This window comes from Sander lucioperca, chromosome 20 (assembly GCF_008315115.2).
Source record: "Sander lucioperca isolate FBNREF2018 chromosome 20, SLUC_FBN_1.2, whole genome shotgun sequence".
NCBI classification, from domain to species: domain Eukaryota; kingdom Metazoa; phylum Chordata; class Actinopteri; order Perciformes; family Percidae; genus Sander; species Sander lucioperca.
Genome location: NC_050192.1, coordinates 3305604 through 3323686, shown reverse-complemented (window position 1 = coordinate 3323686; position 18083 = coordinate 3305604). Strand labels below are relative to the sequence as shown.

Below are 18083 nucleotides of genomic sequence, written 5' to 3'. Positions count from 1 at the left end.
CCGTGGCACCCGGAGGACACCGCAGGAATTCAGATCCATTACGCTCCCAGCCCCATCAAAGGGACTCTGGGAGTCGGATGCCAAATCTGCTCCAGATGCTCGCTGTTGGATTTCACTAAGATGCACTGCAGGGCAAGTGTCATCAGGGCCCGATGTCTGCGATATGGGCAACAAAACCACCACCAGTCCGCCTCACTCCCATTGAGTTGATTTGTGCCATAAGCACAATGGAGAGGACAACAAAGCAGGTGTAAACAATGGTGCACTCAGGCTCATTTCTGGACAAATAAATACACACCGAAATGAACAGATGAGCAAAGCTGTGGGCAGAAGGTCCAACCATATGCATCTACAGTGAATGGAGGGAAGATGTGGAAGCGAAAACCTGCGCAGACCGATGGATCACCTGTAGATAATGTGTATTAACCTTGTTAAGCAAGTCAACGAGGACTGATTGTGTTGGTTAAATGCAAGAAAACACTCAAACACTAAGCTGAGACGAAGCCGGTGGTTTCGTGGTTGCTCTTGATTTGCATGATTTTCCTCCAACCTGTAAGCAGTCAGTATATTTACACCACTTCATCACAGTGGGCTGTTAGTCTGTTTAGTCTCCAATATATAGTTTGTCCACCAGTAAGCAATTTTATTTCAGCTAGAACATGTCACGTTTAATACATACCAGTGTTGTAGTCAAGACCACATAAACCGAGACCAAGTTATCAACAAGACTAGAGTGTATCGAGAGCAAGACAAAACCAAGACTTTGACGGGTTGAGACGGAGTTAAGACCAAGACCAGACCAGTCTGAGTCCCACACAGCATGCCACGATAAAATGTGAAGAAATGCTAACCATAGGCTCTCCTGAAACTGATCTGAAAGATCCACAGTTCCATAAAAAACACCAACAGAAAACAAATAAAGATCCTTCTTCATTTACCTTTTTTATTGCCATAAGTGTATCATGAGAAATGCCTTGGTAAAATAATCAAAAGGCAGTTGTGGTATTGACCTATCTTGTGACGCGCTTAACGCCATAGGGAACGAAACAGAGCTCTCTTCGAGATTGTAACTTTAATGACCACATTTAACGGATCTTTTTTTTTTTTATAAATGTTACATTAGTTTATATTATCCAACATATATTGGTAGCACGTTATTTTGAACTATCACATATTGCTATTGGCATAAGAAAGTCTCTTAGTTCTTCAGAAATGTTTGTGTTCACATTTTTTGGCAGAATGACAACTTTCGGGAGCAAACAAGCAAAGATGGATACTGTGCTTAAAGGACATTTCCGGCGCAAAATGAACCTAGGGGTTAATAACACATGATTACCGAGTCGACCGTTCTCTGGGATATATTTTCATAATCGAATGTGTCTCTAGCTTGAAACCAGCTACCGCAAACCGCTGATAGCGAATTAGCTATTCGTCGGGGCATGGGTAAAGTAAAAAGAAATCTCTATTTCTACACCACTAATAAGGCTCAAAATAGCACCACACTTCCACGATAGCATAATGAGGGTCCCTACATGTAAACCGAAGCATTGAGAACTTTGTAAGTGTACAGACAGTTTATTAAAAAGATACATTATAAAGACAGTAGCGTTCACGTGTACAAGCAGGCGCCATCTTGGGAAAACAGTCGTGACCAGTCGAACGACGAACGCCGTGCAACCAGTAACTAGTAACATAGCTCAAACACGGCGTCCGTCGTTCGCCGGAACTGTCCTTTAAGGTCATGCCATTACTTATTACACAGGTTTCCATTGTTCCTCCTGATGATGCGTCGTTCTTCCAGTTGACTAGTTCACCGTTGCACCCTCCATATTCTTAATGGTTGTCTCAAGGAGTGTTTATCCATTTTTCCTCTACAGTTTTGTTTTTAGTTCCCCTGTGGCTGTTAGATAAAGTGTCACGATGAAGACATAAATACAGACAAAAGTCCATAGTGTGACTTCTTCCAATGTCTCCAACAGCTGCTTTTTATTTGAGGGAAATAGACGAGTCATACCTCTGTGTCTGGCCTAAATATCCCCCTGCTGATTTTTTGCCTGACTGTGCAAGTCAGGCAAAAACCCTCTTCTCTTCTTTCTCTCATTTGTGTGTGGTGTGCACATGCATTTGAGGGCACACACCGTTCTGTATGTGAGTGAGTGAGTCAGCAACTTGGTAATTTGCTTGTTTTCCGGCAAAGAAAAAATTGCTTTTTTTTTAGTAGCCTGATGATCAGACTATACCACACACTGAAATATATTTACTCTGAAGCAAGTGTTTGATTTAGTGAGAGACTGAAAAAAACCCTCGTGGGTGTGAACTAGTGAGTGAATGAGTGAGGGAGCGTAAGCCATAAACCAATGAGTAAATACTTTCTGTAGTGAATGACGGAGTAAGCAACTGTTCACAGATTACTCGAGGATTAATGAAGAGGCAAACCCCTGTCTCCGCCACCTTGGTGTCTTTGTAGTGTTTGTGCGTGCGTGTGCGTCGCTGTGTGCGCGCGCACACTTCCCCGAGGCTCAAGTCATCCGCGCTGAAACAAATCCAAAAAGCGCTTTCTCCCTCTCCGCTAGGATGTCTCGTCCTTAACATTCACTCAGCGTCTGCCAGTGTCGACAGGTGATGCCAAGCCGCTGAATAGAGAAAATGCTCTTTGTTGCTCCTTATGCTCATCCCCTCTCTTTCTCTTCTTTCTTCTCTCTCCCTCTCTCCCCAGGCTGCTGTTTTGTCACGTTTTACACAAGGAAAGCTGCCCTTGAAGCCCAGAATGCACTGCATAACATAAAGACCTTAACAGGGGTGAGTGTGTGTCCTGGTTTCTCCTCTGCCTAATTTTCTCCTCTAATCACACACTTACAGCAGCACCCTGAGGCGGCCCCGCCTCGACCTGTGTGTGTGTGTGTGTGTGTGTGTGTGTGTGTGTGTGTGTGTGTGTGTGTGTGTGTGTGTGTGTGTGTGTACACTGGTTTGAACATCAGTGTGTTGCAAAAAAATTGTGAGCAGGTTCGCATCTGACTGCCAGTGCTAGTTTGTGAAACAAAGTGGAAACTATTGAGTTGATAAGTGAAGAGTCCATGTTTGAGGTACGCTGTGAAAGTATTCTGGTAAACGTTATGTTTATTCAAAGGTCCCATACTTGTATTTTGGGTTTCTACTAGAACATGCTTTAATGTTCATTAAACGCATTATTTTTCGCATATTGTCTGTCTAAATATACCTGTATCCACCCTCCGTCTGAGACACCCTGTTTTACCGCCTGTCTCTTTGAGGCCCCCCTCCCGAAAAAGTCCATTCTGCTCTGATTTGTCAGCGTTTCCGGATCTTCCGCATCTGAGCTTTAGGAGTCTCTGCACCGTCATTGCAGCCGGGGACTGACTGTAACGGATATACTGTATACGATTAATATTGTGATGTTTTAATTATAGTTTTACACATTTCCAAATTCAATCAAGACATTGCTCTACAGCACCACTGGAGGTTAAAAACAGATGTTTTCTTGCTTGCTTGCATTTAGTTTCTGCATATCTGGAAAGCCTTGCACGAGCCTGGCTATAATGGTGCATGTTGGTGCTGTGGCATTGCCTTTCTTTCATGCAGTCTGCTCCATTCTCCACTATTGTTCCCTCCCGAGGCCCAGGAGAGCGATAGAGGAAGTGGGCTGGAGCTTGCTCGCGCTCTTGCTCTTTTAGCCCTGTGTGGATATTTAGAGGCCCCCAGATCCCTTCTGCCGGGGCTATTGGCTGCCTCCCCGCCTTTCCTCTTGGCTGCGCCGGCTAACTGGAATCTCATCAGTTGAGCGCCTGCACTCGCCTGCTTCTGTCAGTTGGATCAGCGGATAGCCCTCCTGGGCAGGACAGGGTGGATTCTCCGAATCCCGCAAGAGCCATTCGCAAGGATTTGTGCTCGGGTTCCCGAATTCAGAGTCAAGCTTGTTGTTTTGCACGGAGTCACCGTGTTAATTGCTTGTGGAATAAGTATGTTAAATTTGGTCTGTTTTCCTGCACCGTGAGAGTTAGTCACTTATCCCTTGTTGTAGGTGTGAAACAGCCCTGGGGAGGACACATACTGCAGCAGTTTTAGGATTATAGGAACATGAAATCGCCTTCTTCTACACCATAACACCCTCCCTCCCTCTGTTCCGTCTGGTCATCCCTCCGCCTCGCTAGCTCTCTCTCCTGCGGCATCTCTACCTGGTTCTTATGTTTGGGGCTTTTTGAAGTCGGATACCAACACATTTGGATTGTAGGTGCTTGCAAGGGCATTAGTTTAGTTTCAGAAGGGGAGGGGGACAGAATAAAGTCAAGGGTTCTTCAACCTTCAACTAAGTTAATTAAATTGAATTAATTAAATTTATAATTCATAATTTATCATTTTCACCCCTGAGTAGTATCTTCATCTTCGTATCTTCCTCTCAGGCAGGCCCTGTCCAATCAGAGGGTTAAGTCAGCCTGTTTGTAGTCTGAAAGGCAAGGCCCAAGGTTGTTGCTGCAATCCAAGAATGTCATTTAAAAGATGAAACCACAAAGTAAGGGACTGCAGGCCATATCTGTGAGATTAAAGCCACGTTCCCACCAAATGCTTTCGGTCCAAGACATGTACCTAAACCTTGGATCTGTTTTGCGTTTCCACCGCAGACACCACTCTTAGGTTGCCTTCACACCTGAGCAGTTTGGTCCGTTTTAACCGAAGCCCGGAGCATTTCGTCAGATAGTCCGGTTGGTTTGGGGCGCTGTGAAAGCTCGTTCAAACTCTGTTCCAAACAAACAAACTCTGGTCCACTCGAAAACGGGGGGGGGGTCTCGGTTAGCTTCCGAGAGCACTACAGTTCAGTTCACTTTAGGTCCAATCTGACCCAAATACAGGAAGTGAACCAAAAACAGTGCATCTACTAGCCTGTAATTTCAACCTTTTTGAATTGCACAATTCACTGACTTACATACAGTTTAAAGATTAATAACTTACAAATCCATAACCTATTATGGCCATACATCGCTCGTTGTCTGTGTGACAACACATCATCACCTCTCCTTCACTCGCTGTCTTGTCAGCTGCTCATATTGTTCGCCTTCTTCTAAAATATGAGAAACACCAAAGCAAAACCAGAAAACCCAAGACGTTTGGGGGTTGCTCCATTATTTCCAAGACCGGGAAGTGTCGGCGTATAACAGAGTTGTTACAGGATGGTGGAAATGCAGCTTACATGTTTTACTGGGAGTACTTGAGAGATTTGAGTCTCCAGTAAACTCATTTTTGTTCTCGGCAGTGTGGGGAAGCTTCTGAGAGCAGGGGAAATTAAAAAAACGTTGTCCATTGACTCGCCAGACGACATTGATCAACAACAGCACAATATGTACGTAATTAAACCTGCATCACATTCATCATGTCAGAGCTGGACAGCACTGACTGGCTGACATCCGATTTTTAATAAACGTCCGGTATTGACGGACGACGGATATGGTTTATACACAGGCACATGAGTAGGACCAATAAATACAGTACACTCTCAGACACACACACACACACACACACACACACACACATTTGCAAAACACTGAATCAGTAGTGGCAAAATGACGGATCATTAAGTGGTTTGCGCAAGGGTTAGTTTATAATCTTTTAACAGGGTTTTAAAACTGGCTCCACCTCAGCTTAAAATATAAAAAAGAGGGCAGGGGAAGGAGTCAGCTAGAGACAGAGAAAAAAAAATAGATGATGAGGTGATGGTGAATTAATTGCTGAATGAGGCGAGTCGAGACATAAGGAAGAGCTGACAGAGAGAGGGAGAAATTCAACGGGAGGTTAAGAGAAGTGATGGGCAGATGGACAGGAAAAAAATAGGTGGAGTAGAGCACTCCAGCACGCTCGAGGGCAAAGCAATAAACGGGCCGCCGTTAAAAACCAATACCTGCTTATTAACTTCCCCACTCTCCTGGCTTGTAAAAAGCCAGTGAAACAATGTTGGTATTGGCACTCATCCCCTCCCTCGCTCTCTAGCTCTCCTTCCAAAAAGCCAAGGCCCTAACAGGGGGAGATGCGATCAGAGTGGAAAGCTGGACGGGCGCCAAATTGGAGAAAGAAGGGCACCGGTATTGGCAGCACAAGCCAGTTGAACGGCTGCCTCTTTTTTGTTTTTTTTAGGAGGGCATTAAGTGAAGGGGTCTGTTGTTAATGTGATAAATCTCTCCCTGTACAACCCGTTCTCACTCCCAACTCGTGAAGTACTGGCGCTTGCAGTGGCTCTCAGCATCAGACACTTAAGCAAAAATCACCCTTTAGCGTCTTTATGGAATGCACCGGGCAGAGCAGAAGAGTAAAGAGGTTAGTTAGTTGGGGTGGGACTTTCCAACACATGCTCACTCCCATCGCGTAAAATACGGACGCTTGGTCAGGTGCCTTTGCCGTTGTTATTGACGCTAAAAGTCTCCTTTAGCGTCATATCTAAACGCGCTTTATCTTAACACGCTTGGTCGGGACTATTGGCGTCACTTTTGACGCAGTTAGGTTAAGGAAAAAGTCGTGGGTGGGCTTACGTTTCCATGACACGCGGGACAAGGACGGGACGGTTGGGTTTAGTAAAAGAAGAAACCGACGGTTGGGTTTAGGAAACGTGACGCGCGGAACATGATCCCCGGTCTCCTGGGTGAAAGTCCTGTGTTGTTTGACCCATCCACCACCCCAACCAACCTCCCTATGTGGATTTTTGGGCTTTCATACTACTCGCTACCGTAGTCACTCTTAGTGCTACATCATCTTCAAACGCCGTGTAGCTGCTGCTCTGCCCAGTGCGTTCTACACACACGCTGAAGGGCGCTTTTTGCGTCGTTTCTAACGCTGACAGCCACTGCCCAAACGTCCGTATTTTACGAGTTCGGAGTGAGAACGGGTTGGACTTTCACCCAAGAGACCGGGGTCCGTTTCCCGTTCTTGTCACTGAATCGTATATTTTGTAACCCCACCCACCATCTTTTCCCAAACCTAACAACCAAACCTTCTTGTGCTGCGTGTCAGTTAAACATACGTCCCAACGCAGAGCGTCGAAGAATGACGCAAAGAGTCCCGAGCCAGAGTGTCAAAAAGTGACGCCAACAATCCCAACCGAGCGCGTCTGAATATGACGCTAAAGGAGATTTTTGGCGTCAATAACAAACGCCAAAGACAGCTGACCAAGCGCCGTTTTTCGACGCGGTTGGGCGTGAGAATGTGTTGCCCTGTACGCCGCTCAGAGAGGCGAGGGCGCCGATGACGAGAGGGAAATATTAAGTATCAGGCTTTCTCACAGGGAGAAAATCAACAGCAAACAGCTTCTCTGCCAGCCTCCGAGCCTCTCCACATCACTTTCCATCACTCCTCAGGTGTCTCTGCCGAAGCTTTGTCAGCGATCTGACAGCGCACATTTACCAAATATGTGCATATGTGATGTAATGCATGCAGAAAGTGTATATTCACATCAGTGCCACACCTGTCTGTCATACTTCAGCGATGAAGCGATGTTTACACAGTATATACAGGTCAGAACAGGAACTGGGTGTCGCATTGCTGAGGCTTCTTGTTTTCAGCTTTTACAGACTTTTTTCAAAAAAAATGGCTGGGTTTTCTTTAACAAGGTGTGGATTGGTTCCGTCACATACTCAGGTTGTTGTGTCTCCTGCTGTATGAAGACACTTATCACTGCAGTCTCTGGTAAACAATGTCATCTTGTGAAAAGCTTTCGGTTTACAGAAGAATCCTGGGAAAGGTGGCTCAAGTAAACAAGCCGTCATTACTGCTATGGCAATGCCAATGTCTGGTATACGAAAAAGGAATTCATTTTGAACTGCTTTTGCAAAGAAACATTGTGTTGTTTTTACACTTTTTTGACAGACTGTCCAACCAAGACACAACGAGCTTTCGAGGCGCTGGTAGGTGGTTTTTGTGACCTTTGGACAGAGCTAGGCTAGCGGTTTCTCCCCTGTTGCCAGTCTTTATGCTAAGCTCAGCTATCTCGCTGCTGGAGGTAGTGTCATATTTATGGTACAGACATTAGAGTGGTATCTATCTTCTCATCTATCTCTCCGCAAGAGAGCGAATAAGCGTACAGTATTTCCAACATGACATAAGAAGGCTGTCTGTGCCACTACGCGTGGGTTGCTTCTCCCTATGTCTTTTAAATTTTCTATTATGAAATAGCCAGTAAAATAAAGGCTTTTTTAATCATTTCGAAGAAGAGTGCCTTGGATTTCCCTTTTTGTCTACACTTTATTGAATTCCCGACCCCAAAGAACACCTTCAAACATCTGATTGAACTTCCTGAGCACCCTGGACTCTTTTGTCTTCCCATGACATACAGTTCCTTTAAAATGGTGCTGAAACAACGGTGTTGCGTAATCCAGATATCTAAAAGCCTTCAACTCATCATCGAAATGTGCACTACTTCTGCACAGCAGACTCCTATTTCGCAGTTTTGTCATTTGTATACGATCGAGCCGAGTAATTTTCTTTCCCACGTTCTGTTTGTGTATTTTTGTTCTATATAGACTGTCATCAGAGAGGACGGCAAGCTGATTATACAGTACAACTGGGTCTCTGTATGCATATGACAATAAAGCTTTACTTCTTATGACTTTTGAAAATCGGCCCAGTTTTAAGAGATACCCGCATGTCCTTTCACCTGCAAAATCACCAAAAACCCACACTTGCTGGGCTTGAGCTGTTATCAGCTGATTCCGAACAACTCTTTAAAACTCCAAAGTCCCATAATAACACAAACTAACTAACGGATCGAGGCAGCGGTAGACCTGCAACTCTCGTGTTCTGGGAGGTTAAATTACTTTTTTTGTCAAAGGAGTCTGGTGACTTTAAAGAGAGGGTTCGCAGCTTCAGTTTTCCGTCGGAAATGGCTGTTTGACGGCAAGGTAAAGCTGTGGAATGTATTCCAAAAATAGATGAAAATCCGTTTATCTGCTGCCCCCGTCCACAGCAGGACGCTGCTTAGCTTCCGTGTCGGTACTCCTGCCTGCTTCTCCAAACTGGGGCTGTGCCGACCACCATCTACTGTAGCTAATACACTGACTATGGAGATGTAGCTTATACAACCACACTTATACACATCTGAACTATCCCTTTAATCTACAATATAGAAAGTAGAAAAAAAAGATAATTTGCCAGATTTATTTTTCAGAAAAAGAAAACAAAAATAATGAGTTATCTTTATGACAAACACATGGAGTCTTTCCACTGAAGCAAAACTGTTTCTCAAAGAACAACAGCTTTCACTGAAGACGTGTCTAATGACCTGCTAATGAAGCTCTGAGGGGGTGGAGACTAGTGTGTGTGTGTGTGTGTGTGTGTGTGTGTGTGTGTGTGTGTGTGTGTGTGTGTGTGTGTGTGTGTGTGTGTGCGTGCGTGTGTTGCCTGGAGAGCCCTGTGTTCATCTCGCCAACTCTAATAGCACTAGGTCTAAATACAATTCCTTTGTCACACACACGCAGGCACACACACACACACACACACACACACACACACGCACAAAAACGCCACCCATCTATCGGCGAAAAACATGCCCTGTACCCCTGGAGCGTTTAAAACCATAAGACCAAACCCCTGCTGCACGGACTGATCCACACCCCTGCATGACTCTTTAACACACACACACACACACACACACACACACACACACACACACACACACACACACACACACACACACATGTGAACACAAGCATATGCCCCAGCACAGTCTGAGTTTATTACATTACATTTATTCTCTTTCTCCACTTCTTTTTTTTAATTTCCCCATCCCGATCCACTCGGAGACCCACCCACCCTCCTCGCTAACACAACATACACGCTGAGACAGAAACACACAGACACACACACACACACACACACACACACACACACACACACACCAACAACAACAGGCGGCGAGTTAAAGCCTGTCAGCCAGCCTGTCAGACAAGGTTGTTTGAGATTTTCCACTAAATTGAACTCTTTCATTAGTGGCTGACAGATGTCTAAATGCCCGGTGTCTCCTCTCTTTCTCCCCCACAAACCCGACGCCCGCCAAGAGGGCCCCGGGGCCGCTGTTCTCTGTCTGAAGCTAGGTGGAGGGAGGAGGGGATGGAGAGATGGAAGGATGAAGGGAGGGGTGAGAGCTAATCTAGGACGTGTCCTCTGGAGTGCCCTCCAGCTTGGAGAAGTTCAGTCCTTTATCCTCGTTTTCTTTCTCTACTCACTCTCTCTACCTCTTGCCCGCTTTACATCCCTACTCCCCCCTCTCTCTCTCTCTTTCTCTCTTTCTCTTTTGTCCTGTTGATTCTCTCTTTCCATCGTTCTCCCTCTCTATCGCTCTTTGTGAAAACGGATGAAAAACCCTTTGATTCACAGTTTCTCTCAAGGATTTTTCATTCTGACTGTAAGGCTGCGGGGAGGGGATGAGAGAGAGGGAAGGTGATCGTGGTATTGGTGTGTGTGTGGGGGGGGGGGGGGGGTTCAGACGTGATCAGTCGAGACCCGTCCTCCATGTGGGCGGATCAGAGCGTTTGTCGAGCGCCAAGCTTGATAAGAAGCGTGGGGCTCATTAAAAGCTACTGTTGCACTGAGACCACACACACACAAACACACAAGTCCCCACCTCCCTTACCTTTCTGCCGGCAAGATAATTAGTGACGCTCCTCTGCCAGAATACAGGCGCAAGGTTGTGTGTGCTCGTGCAACCAAAGGCACATCAAAGGCTCCATCAAAGCGAGTGTGATCTCGAGCAAGGTTAAGGTTTAAAAGGAGCAATTTATAATCCAAAGGCTATAAGTCATTTAATCGGCCATTTATTATTTCAAGTCAGTGGACACAGCTGCGGATAGAACGCGCAGACTGTAAGTGTTAATGTGTATTATCATTTTCAGTGATGTGAGAAATCATGTTCTTTTATGCAAAAGCCTCGGCGGTCTTTTGAAGGGGAACTTGCGTGCACGCTTGAGAAATAATGGACTGTGAGAGTGTCACACTGCAAGCTGTAGGGTGTACTGAGGCTGACACGTTTTATCTGACTGACTGACATTCGTATTTGAAAGTAAACCGTATCTGATCATCGTTTTCTGTTCGCATTGCACTGATATGTTAGCTATAAAAATCTAAGTTAGCACCTTTAGAAGTTATCTTTGTAGGGTTCCACTTTTCAATTAGGGTTTGACTTTGCACAGGGTTTATACATCGTAAAGTTGTAACTGTCGTCTTTATTAACGATAGAAGATCATTTATTAATGCTTTGTTGAACAATATGATTCCAGATAAGGACATAGCAACTTGAAAGTTGGTCTTTTTAATAGCTTATTGCTGATCTATAACGCATTAATAAATATTTATTAACTGTTCATAAAGAAACTTTTTTTTTTACTTGGGTCCTGAGCAATACACCTGCCATGACATAGTTGCAATGCAAGAGTATACACGTAATTTGCTAACAGCTAGGCTATTTGGGACAGGGCTATTTCTGGGAACAAAAGCATTCATTCAGAAAGTTACGTCGTTGATGCTTGAAGTGTTTGACTTTGCTACAATGTCACATCTCTGGTCAGTCTCTACTTCATCTGTTCTTGAATGTACTATACCCAGCATGCCGTTCGGTGGTGTAACAGTTAATAGGGGTCCCCTCTCAGTACACTACACAGTGTGTACATAACAGACTACTTATAAATAGGTCCTGTAGATCTCAGGAGCTCGTACTCGACACTGCACTTCCTTGGGTCCTCAGCAACACACCCGCCAAGCATGGATCGGATTCAATTCAATTCAATTTTATTTATAGTATCAAATCATAACTACAGTTATCTCAAGATACTTTACAGATAGAGTTGGTCTAGACCACACTCTATAATTTACAAAGACCCAACAATTCCAGTATTTCCCCCAAGAGCAAGCATTTAGTGCGACAGTGGCGAGGAAAAGCTTCCTTTTAGGGAGAAACCTCGGCAGACCCAGACTCTTGGTAGGCGGTGTCTGACGGTGCTGGTTGGGGGTGTGATGGAACTGTGGCAATAATAGTCACAATAAAGATAATGGAACAGTGACTAGAAATAGTAGTTGTACTAAATCATGGTGTAGCAGGGCATAGCAGGACGTAGCAGGGCGTAGCAGGACGTAGCAGGGCGTAGCAGGACGTAGCAGGGCGTAGCAGGACGTAGCAGGACGTAGCAGGACGTAGCATAGCAGGACGTAGCAGGACGTAGCAGGACGTAGCAGGGCATAGCAAGGCACTGCAGGACGTAGTAGGGCATAGCAGGACGTAGCAGTACGTAGCAGGGCGTAGCAGGATGTAGCAGGGCATAGTAGGGCACTGCAGAGCGTAGCAGGATGAACGGTTATCGAGAAAATTGACAGACAAACAGAGACTCCTTCCATTTTAGTTAGAAGTATGCTTTAAGTTATCTTGTTTGTAGGTCCTGTCATCTGAGCTGAGGGTTTATTTACAGGCTGTATGATCATCTGTACCGTAGTGTTCCTGTCATGTAGGACTTATATTGTAGTACTATCAAAAGTGATAGGAATGATAACCAAAATGTACAAGGTAGTAAAAAAATAAAATGGTTTTAGTAAGCTTTTATGTTTTCATGTGCTGGCTGTGTATAAAACAATACTCAAGATTCCTAATTTTTGTTATACTACCCAAAAATGCTCCAGAATCCCCCCCCAAAAAAACTCCCAGTTCACTGTTGATGTCTTTAAATCGACTCTAAACTGTGTTGAGTTGCACAGACAAGGGGATCCTGCTGTTTTATTTGAGATGATATACAAGTTTTTCCACGAAATAAATCTCTGCCCTTGCCTGGGCAGGAAAGCGTCTCATTAGACCACGAGATCCTGACTCTCTCAGCGCTACCTGAGACGTGTAAGTGCAATCCGATCCAAAATGGCATTTATCAACTCTGTAATAACTTTGGAATATAATCAAAACAAATCCATCATAGCAACGGTACAGGCAGAACATATATATATATATATATATATATATATATATATATATATATATATATATATATATATATATATATATATATATATATATATAAAAAAAGCCAGCATCAGCCCCGTTTATCAGCTAACTGATACCTGGGCGTACCCTTGAGTGTGCACAAGTGTGTGTTTTCAACTTGAGTACTTGATAGTAGTGCAGCGAGGGGGAGGAATGCTTCATGTCCGCGGCCTGTCAGTCGATGTGTGTTGTTTGTTCAGACGCGAGCCTATTACTCCATCACAATAGCTCTCCACGCAGCACTTAGAAGGCAGACGAGCCGCATGGCAGAAAAAATAAAGAGGTGAGGTAGCGTCTACTGACTGGTAGACCAGCTGATTGACTCTGCACCCCCTTTTAATTTTCTCGTGAAACCTTAACGCCCGTAACCACCCGAGGACCTGGGAAGTGGTTGTGAAACGGCGGAAATACGGTAGTGTAGGGGTATTAAATTGATCATGTACTAAGCCGTGTGTCATCAAACATTCATGTGTTATAGCCTGAAGGATATTATGCAACAAGCTGAAAAGGTTAGACCTCGGACAAGCGGTTTTATAAAAGGGCTGAGCGCAGACAGCTGACCAGCAGACGGCTGTTTTTAAATGTGTGGTTGGTGTTTCATCTTTAAATCCTGCTCGCCTCCCCACAGATCACTTAAGTCCAGAAAAACAACAGCTCATTCATTGCAAACTCCAGACACACACATGCACACACACACGCACGCACATGTGTACACACAACCATTCCCACAGCGGTGTCATTACAGAGGCTCATTATCAAAATCAATTCAATTAAAGGCTGTAATTGCTGTAGTGAAACCCAAATGCTATCGCAAACAGGGCTGAAGGAAGGCAAACCTCATCGATGCGCCAAGCATCAGAGTGCGTGTGTGTGTGTGTGTGTGTGCGCGCGCCCGCTCTTATTTAACGAAAGAAATATTAATCGCTTGTTTCAAATTAACTTCCCTAACCCCTCTTTTCTCTTCGAGTCGGCGGCCGCGGCGTTTAAGCATATTGATTCGGCGGAGGGGAGGGAAAAGAAACGGGGGATGGTGGCTTTAAATGCAGGCTAACTATGTTAAACACTTAGGGTAGTTAGTGTGGAGACACGACGCAGCATAGCTAATGCCAAATCCCTCAATCATTCTGCTCACGCGCGCGTGCGCTGGGTTAATTGTTTACCGAGCTAAATGAAGTGGGGATAATGTAGGCTAACTGTGCGCTAAGCGCTGCCAAGACGAGGGATATTGTAAAGGACAATTTGATTTATAGTGGTTTGTTTGCCGAATGAAGAGTGAGAAGCAAAGTCACACTTTATCTGTATCAAGGTGTTTGTCAGAGCAATGTGTTGAAGCAGAGGGTGTGTTTGTAATGTGTCAAGTGTGTGTGTGTGTGTGTGTGTGTGTGTGTGTGTGTGTGTGTGTACAGTTTGTGAGCAGGGATGTTGGAGAGGGTAAACCCACCTGAAGTTTACTTTTCATTTGTATCTGTTTGATGCACATTCAAGACTACACATCATAGGAAACCAGGAGTTTCACTGATATTTCAGAAGCATGAGGATAAGAGGCATGTTGGCAGTTTCAAGCTCCTGTTTTTATATATATATATATATATATATATATATATATATATATATATATATATATATATATATATATATATATATATATATATACTTAACTAACTAATGGAAGTTACATAACATACTTATTTCAATCAAAACTACGCTCTTTTCTGAAACCTTAGTACTAAAGTACTTTTGTTGCCTAAACGGGTTCTGCACTGTCTGTGCAGGCGCACTGATTGCTCGTGTTACCTAACATTCCTTGGATGACGCACAAGGACTTGTGCATAACTTTTCATAAGATATGATACGAACTGTTGTATAAAGATACTCAAATCATGACACAAACAGATTTGGTTTGACATGTGCATCTCATCAAAGTTTTCATCATTTTGAATGACATTCTGTACAGTTTAGGTAATCTTATTTTACGTTAATCAGTAAAACACATGAGTGAAAGGGAAATGTTTCTTTGACGTGGCTCTCTAGCAAAAACAAACACCTAATACACATACAGTAAAAATAATAATAATAATACAATAAGGTAATTATGGCTGTAAATCAAATAGCAAAGGCCAAATTATGGGTAAATACCGTACCCACTGTTAATAGGCCCTGCCAACTACTGTGTAGCTTCACAGTCTGATTATATTGGTGGAAATATAATGTTTACTGTTGTTTATTTTTACCAGTTTTTTAAGTCTTCAGGAAGATGTTTTCTTTAGTGGAATTCTTTACGAATTTAAGTATCAATGAATGTTTTTAAAAAAAAAAAAAAAAAAAAAAAGCTAGGTAAGTGTGGCTACTTCTGTGTTATCGCCAAGATCACCGTCTGGAGGTCATGCAGTTGAGTGTGTGTGAGTGTGTGTGTGTGTGTGTGTGTTCGGTTGTACGGTCTCGGTCACTGATATTGAATCCCGACCGCGAGGGCCATCTGCCTGACTTTGACCCAGCAGCTCACCGTCACACCTTCAGAGGGGAGGGAGGAGAGAGTGTGTGGTCGCTGTCTGTGTCTGTGTCTGTGTGTGTGTGTGTGTGTGTGTGTGTGTGTGTGTGTGTGTGTGTGTGTGTGTGTGTGTGTGTGTGTGAGTGAGAGTCCCAGACAGACAGAGAAGGTGGTGTTTGGTACCATACAGTATGTGCACTCCCCAGCTTCTGGCACACACACTCTGGTCATGTGAAGTTGGCTGTTGCTTTGAAGGTGCCAACTGCTGGCAAAGGGCACACACACACACACACACACACACACTCTCCACATACACACTCCTTTACACAACACACACTCGTCCTATTCCCAGCGTGAGCCTCGAGTTAGTCCCGTGGCTCCAGGAGACGTCAACCTCTGAACTTTTAAGCATCGGGGGCATTTCTGGAAGAGGAGGCGACGGAGGATCACGTTAACCCAGGAGCAGCAGTTAACATTTACGAAGTAAAAGAGTTTCCCGGACTCGATGCACCAGGAGGGACTGTTTAACGGCCAGCTGAGGGGGGGGACAAGGGGGTAGGTTAGCACATTTGTCGCCTGATTGCCGGACACGTTGCTGGGAGTCTCTGTACATGATGAGGACATAAAGATAAAGCAGTTGAAAGGGAAAGAGGGGGTGGGGGGGGGGGGTTGGCGGGTGTCAGCTAGTCCCAGCCAAGAAGGACAGGTGATTAAAGAGACTGTCCCCTAACTGGAAGGTCGTAAAAATCCATCCTGGCTGCCACTGCACTCTGCTCCCTCTGATGTAATGTGGACCTTATGGTTCCACTCATCTGGCCTTTTACTGAGATAAATTTCCTCTGGTGATTGGATAAGCTAATCTTGCATAGCGACAATTTTGACTTGTCATGCCCACAGACAAGTTAAAGCTCAATTACTCAATAGTTTAAAGAGAGTGGAGACCAAACAGAGCTAAGTGGAGAGTGGACTTACCTTTAGTCGGTGTTTAAAAACAGTTGCTAAATGAGTGGTATTGCTTCTATGTGGCTGTAGGATAAATAGGCAACTGTTCCTCATGTTTTTATTTAAAATCAGTGCTTGTGTGGATGGGATTTCTTTTCTTTTTTTGAACTATAGAGGGATAAAACCCTGTTTACAGAAATATCTGTGTGCTTGTGGGCTTAACTAGGCCTTATTGGAGACCAGAAACAGAGCTAAAAGAACCATTGGACTTATTATCAGGAGGATAGAAACAGTTGCTAAATGAATGCTAATGTTTCTATGTGCCTGTAGGATAAGTAGGCAGGTTTGCTAACACGTTAGTCATATGTTATTTACAATTTTCAGTCCATATTTTTTTTAGGATTATTTTTTGGGGCATTTTAGGACTTTATTTCTATAGGACAGCATAGACATGAAAGGGGAGAGAGAGGGGGACTGACATGCAGCAAAGGGCCGCAGGTCGGAGTCAAACCTGCGGCCGCTGCGTCGAGGGGTAAACCTCTAAATATGGGTGCCTGCTCTACCAGGTGAGCTAACCAGTTCAGTCCATATTTTAAGCTAATTAAGTCTCTATTATTTTACTGGTCTTCCAGGGAGGTGTGTTCAGGTGTGTTCAGGTGCATTCTTGGCGTATTGCTATCTTGAGGCAGCGGGAAGTGATCGCGCCATTAACCAACAAAAACTAAAGTGGTCTAAAGTCAATAGCGCAGCATTTCATTGTTATTCTAACAGCAAATTAGTAAAATGCGCCTAGGCAAAATATTACGGTGCAAATCCGCCATCATAATAGCAATGCGCCAAAGTACAAACGCGCCTGGCTTTTAAAGGGAATGGGAGATGACACTCTGATTGGTTTATTGCATGTTACGCCCAAAACACACCTATGAATTAATGAAGACACTAAGTACAACCCTTTTGAACCATGCGCCCGGCGCACGGACCCTTTTTTCCACCGTTAAACTAGCAAAAGTGGATTTGGACACGCCCTAAAGGCACCTGCGCCAGGCTCTTCACGGCGTGCGCGTAGATCATTAAAATAGGGCCCTTAGTTTTTAGTACAATGTTTAACTGACAGACTGTTCTTCCTTAAAAATTTGTCTAATCTAATCACACGTACTGTACATTAATACGTATTGATATACATGTCACTTTACATAGCACCAGCTGTTGGTGAAAGCTCCACATAGTGCTCGCCAATGGCTAAACCCAATGGGATATATAAGAGAAATAATGACATAGATGTTTTTCAATGAGCAGAATGTGGGCTGGCAATGATGAAGACATTATGAAGCTCTGAGTCAGGAGGAAGAACTCCACTTCAAACCTCTAACAACTCCAGCAAAATGAAAATTTCCCCCCCGTGTAAGATGAATGAAGTCATTAGGTAAAATTGAATTTCAACACGAAAAGGCAAACAATCACCGCTGACTGGTGACCATTTACTGTAGCTGCGGCTCAACAAACTATAAATCCACATATATTAAACTATTTTATAGCAGGCTAATAAATGTAACACGCTGCTGTTGCAGTAATTGTAGAGCTGCACAAAAATTAAATTGTTATTCCTTTCAACAGTGGGACAACATGGTGGCTTAGCGACTCATTGTC

At 44.1% G+C, this 18083-nt stretch overlaps 1 protein-coding gene across 25 annotated transcripts in view; it reads left to right on the top strand.

Annotated features, from left to right (window-relative positions):
• Positions 1-18083, top strand: part of celf2 (cugbp, Elav-like family member 2) — a 237852-nt gene that overhangs the window by 149051 nt on the left and 70718 nt on the right. For all 25 annotated transcript variants that reach the window (XM_031300315.2, XM_035995826.1, XM_035995825.1 and 22 more), the window contains one exon: positions 2717-2799. In XM_031300315.2, the coding sequence (XP_031156175.1) occupies positions 2717-2799 (83 nt within the window). The remainder of the gene's footprint in view (positions 1-2716; positions 2800-18083) is intronic.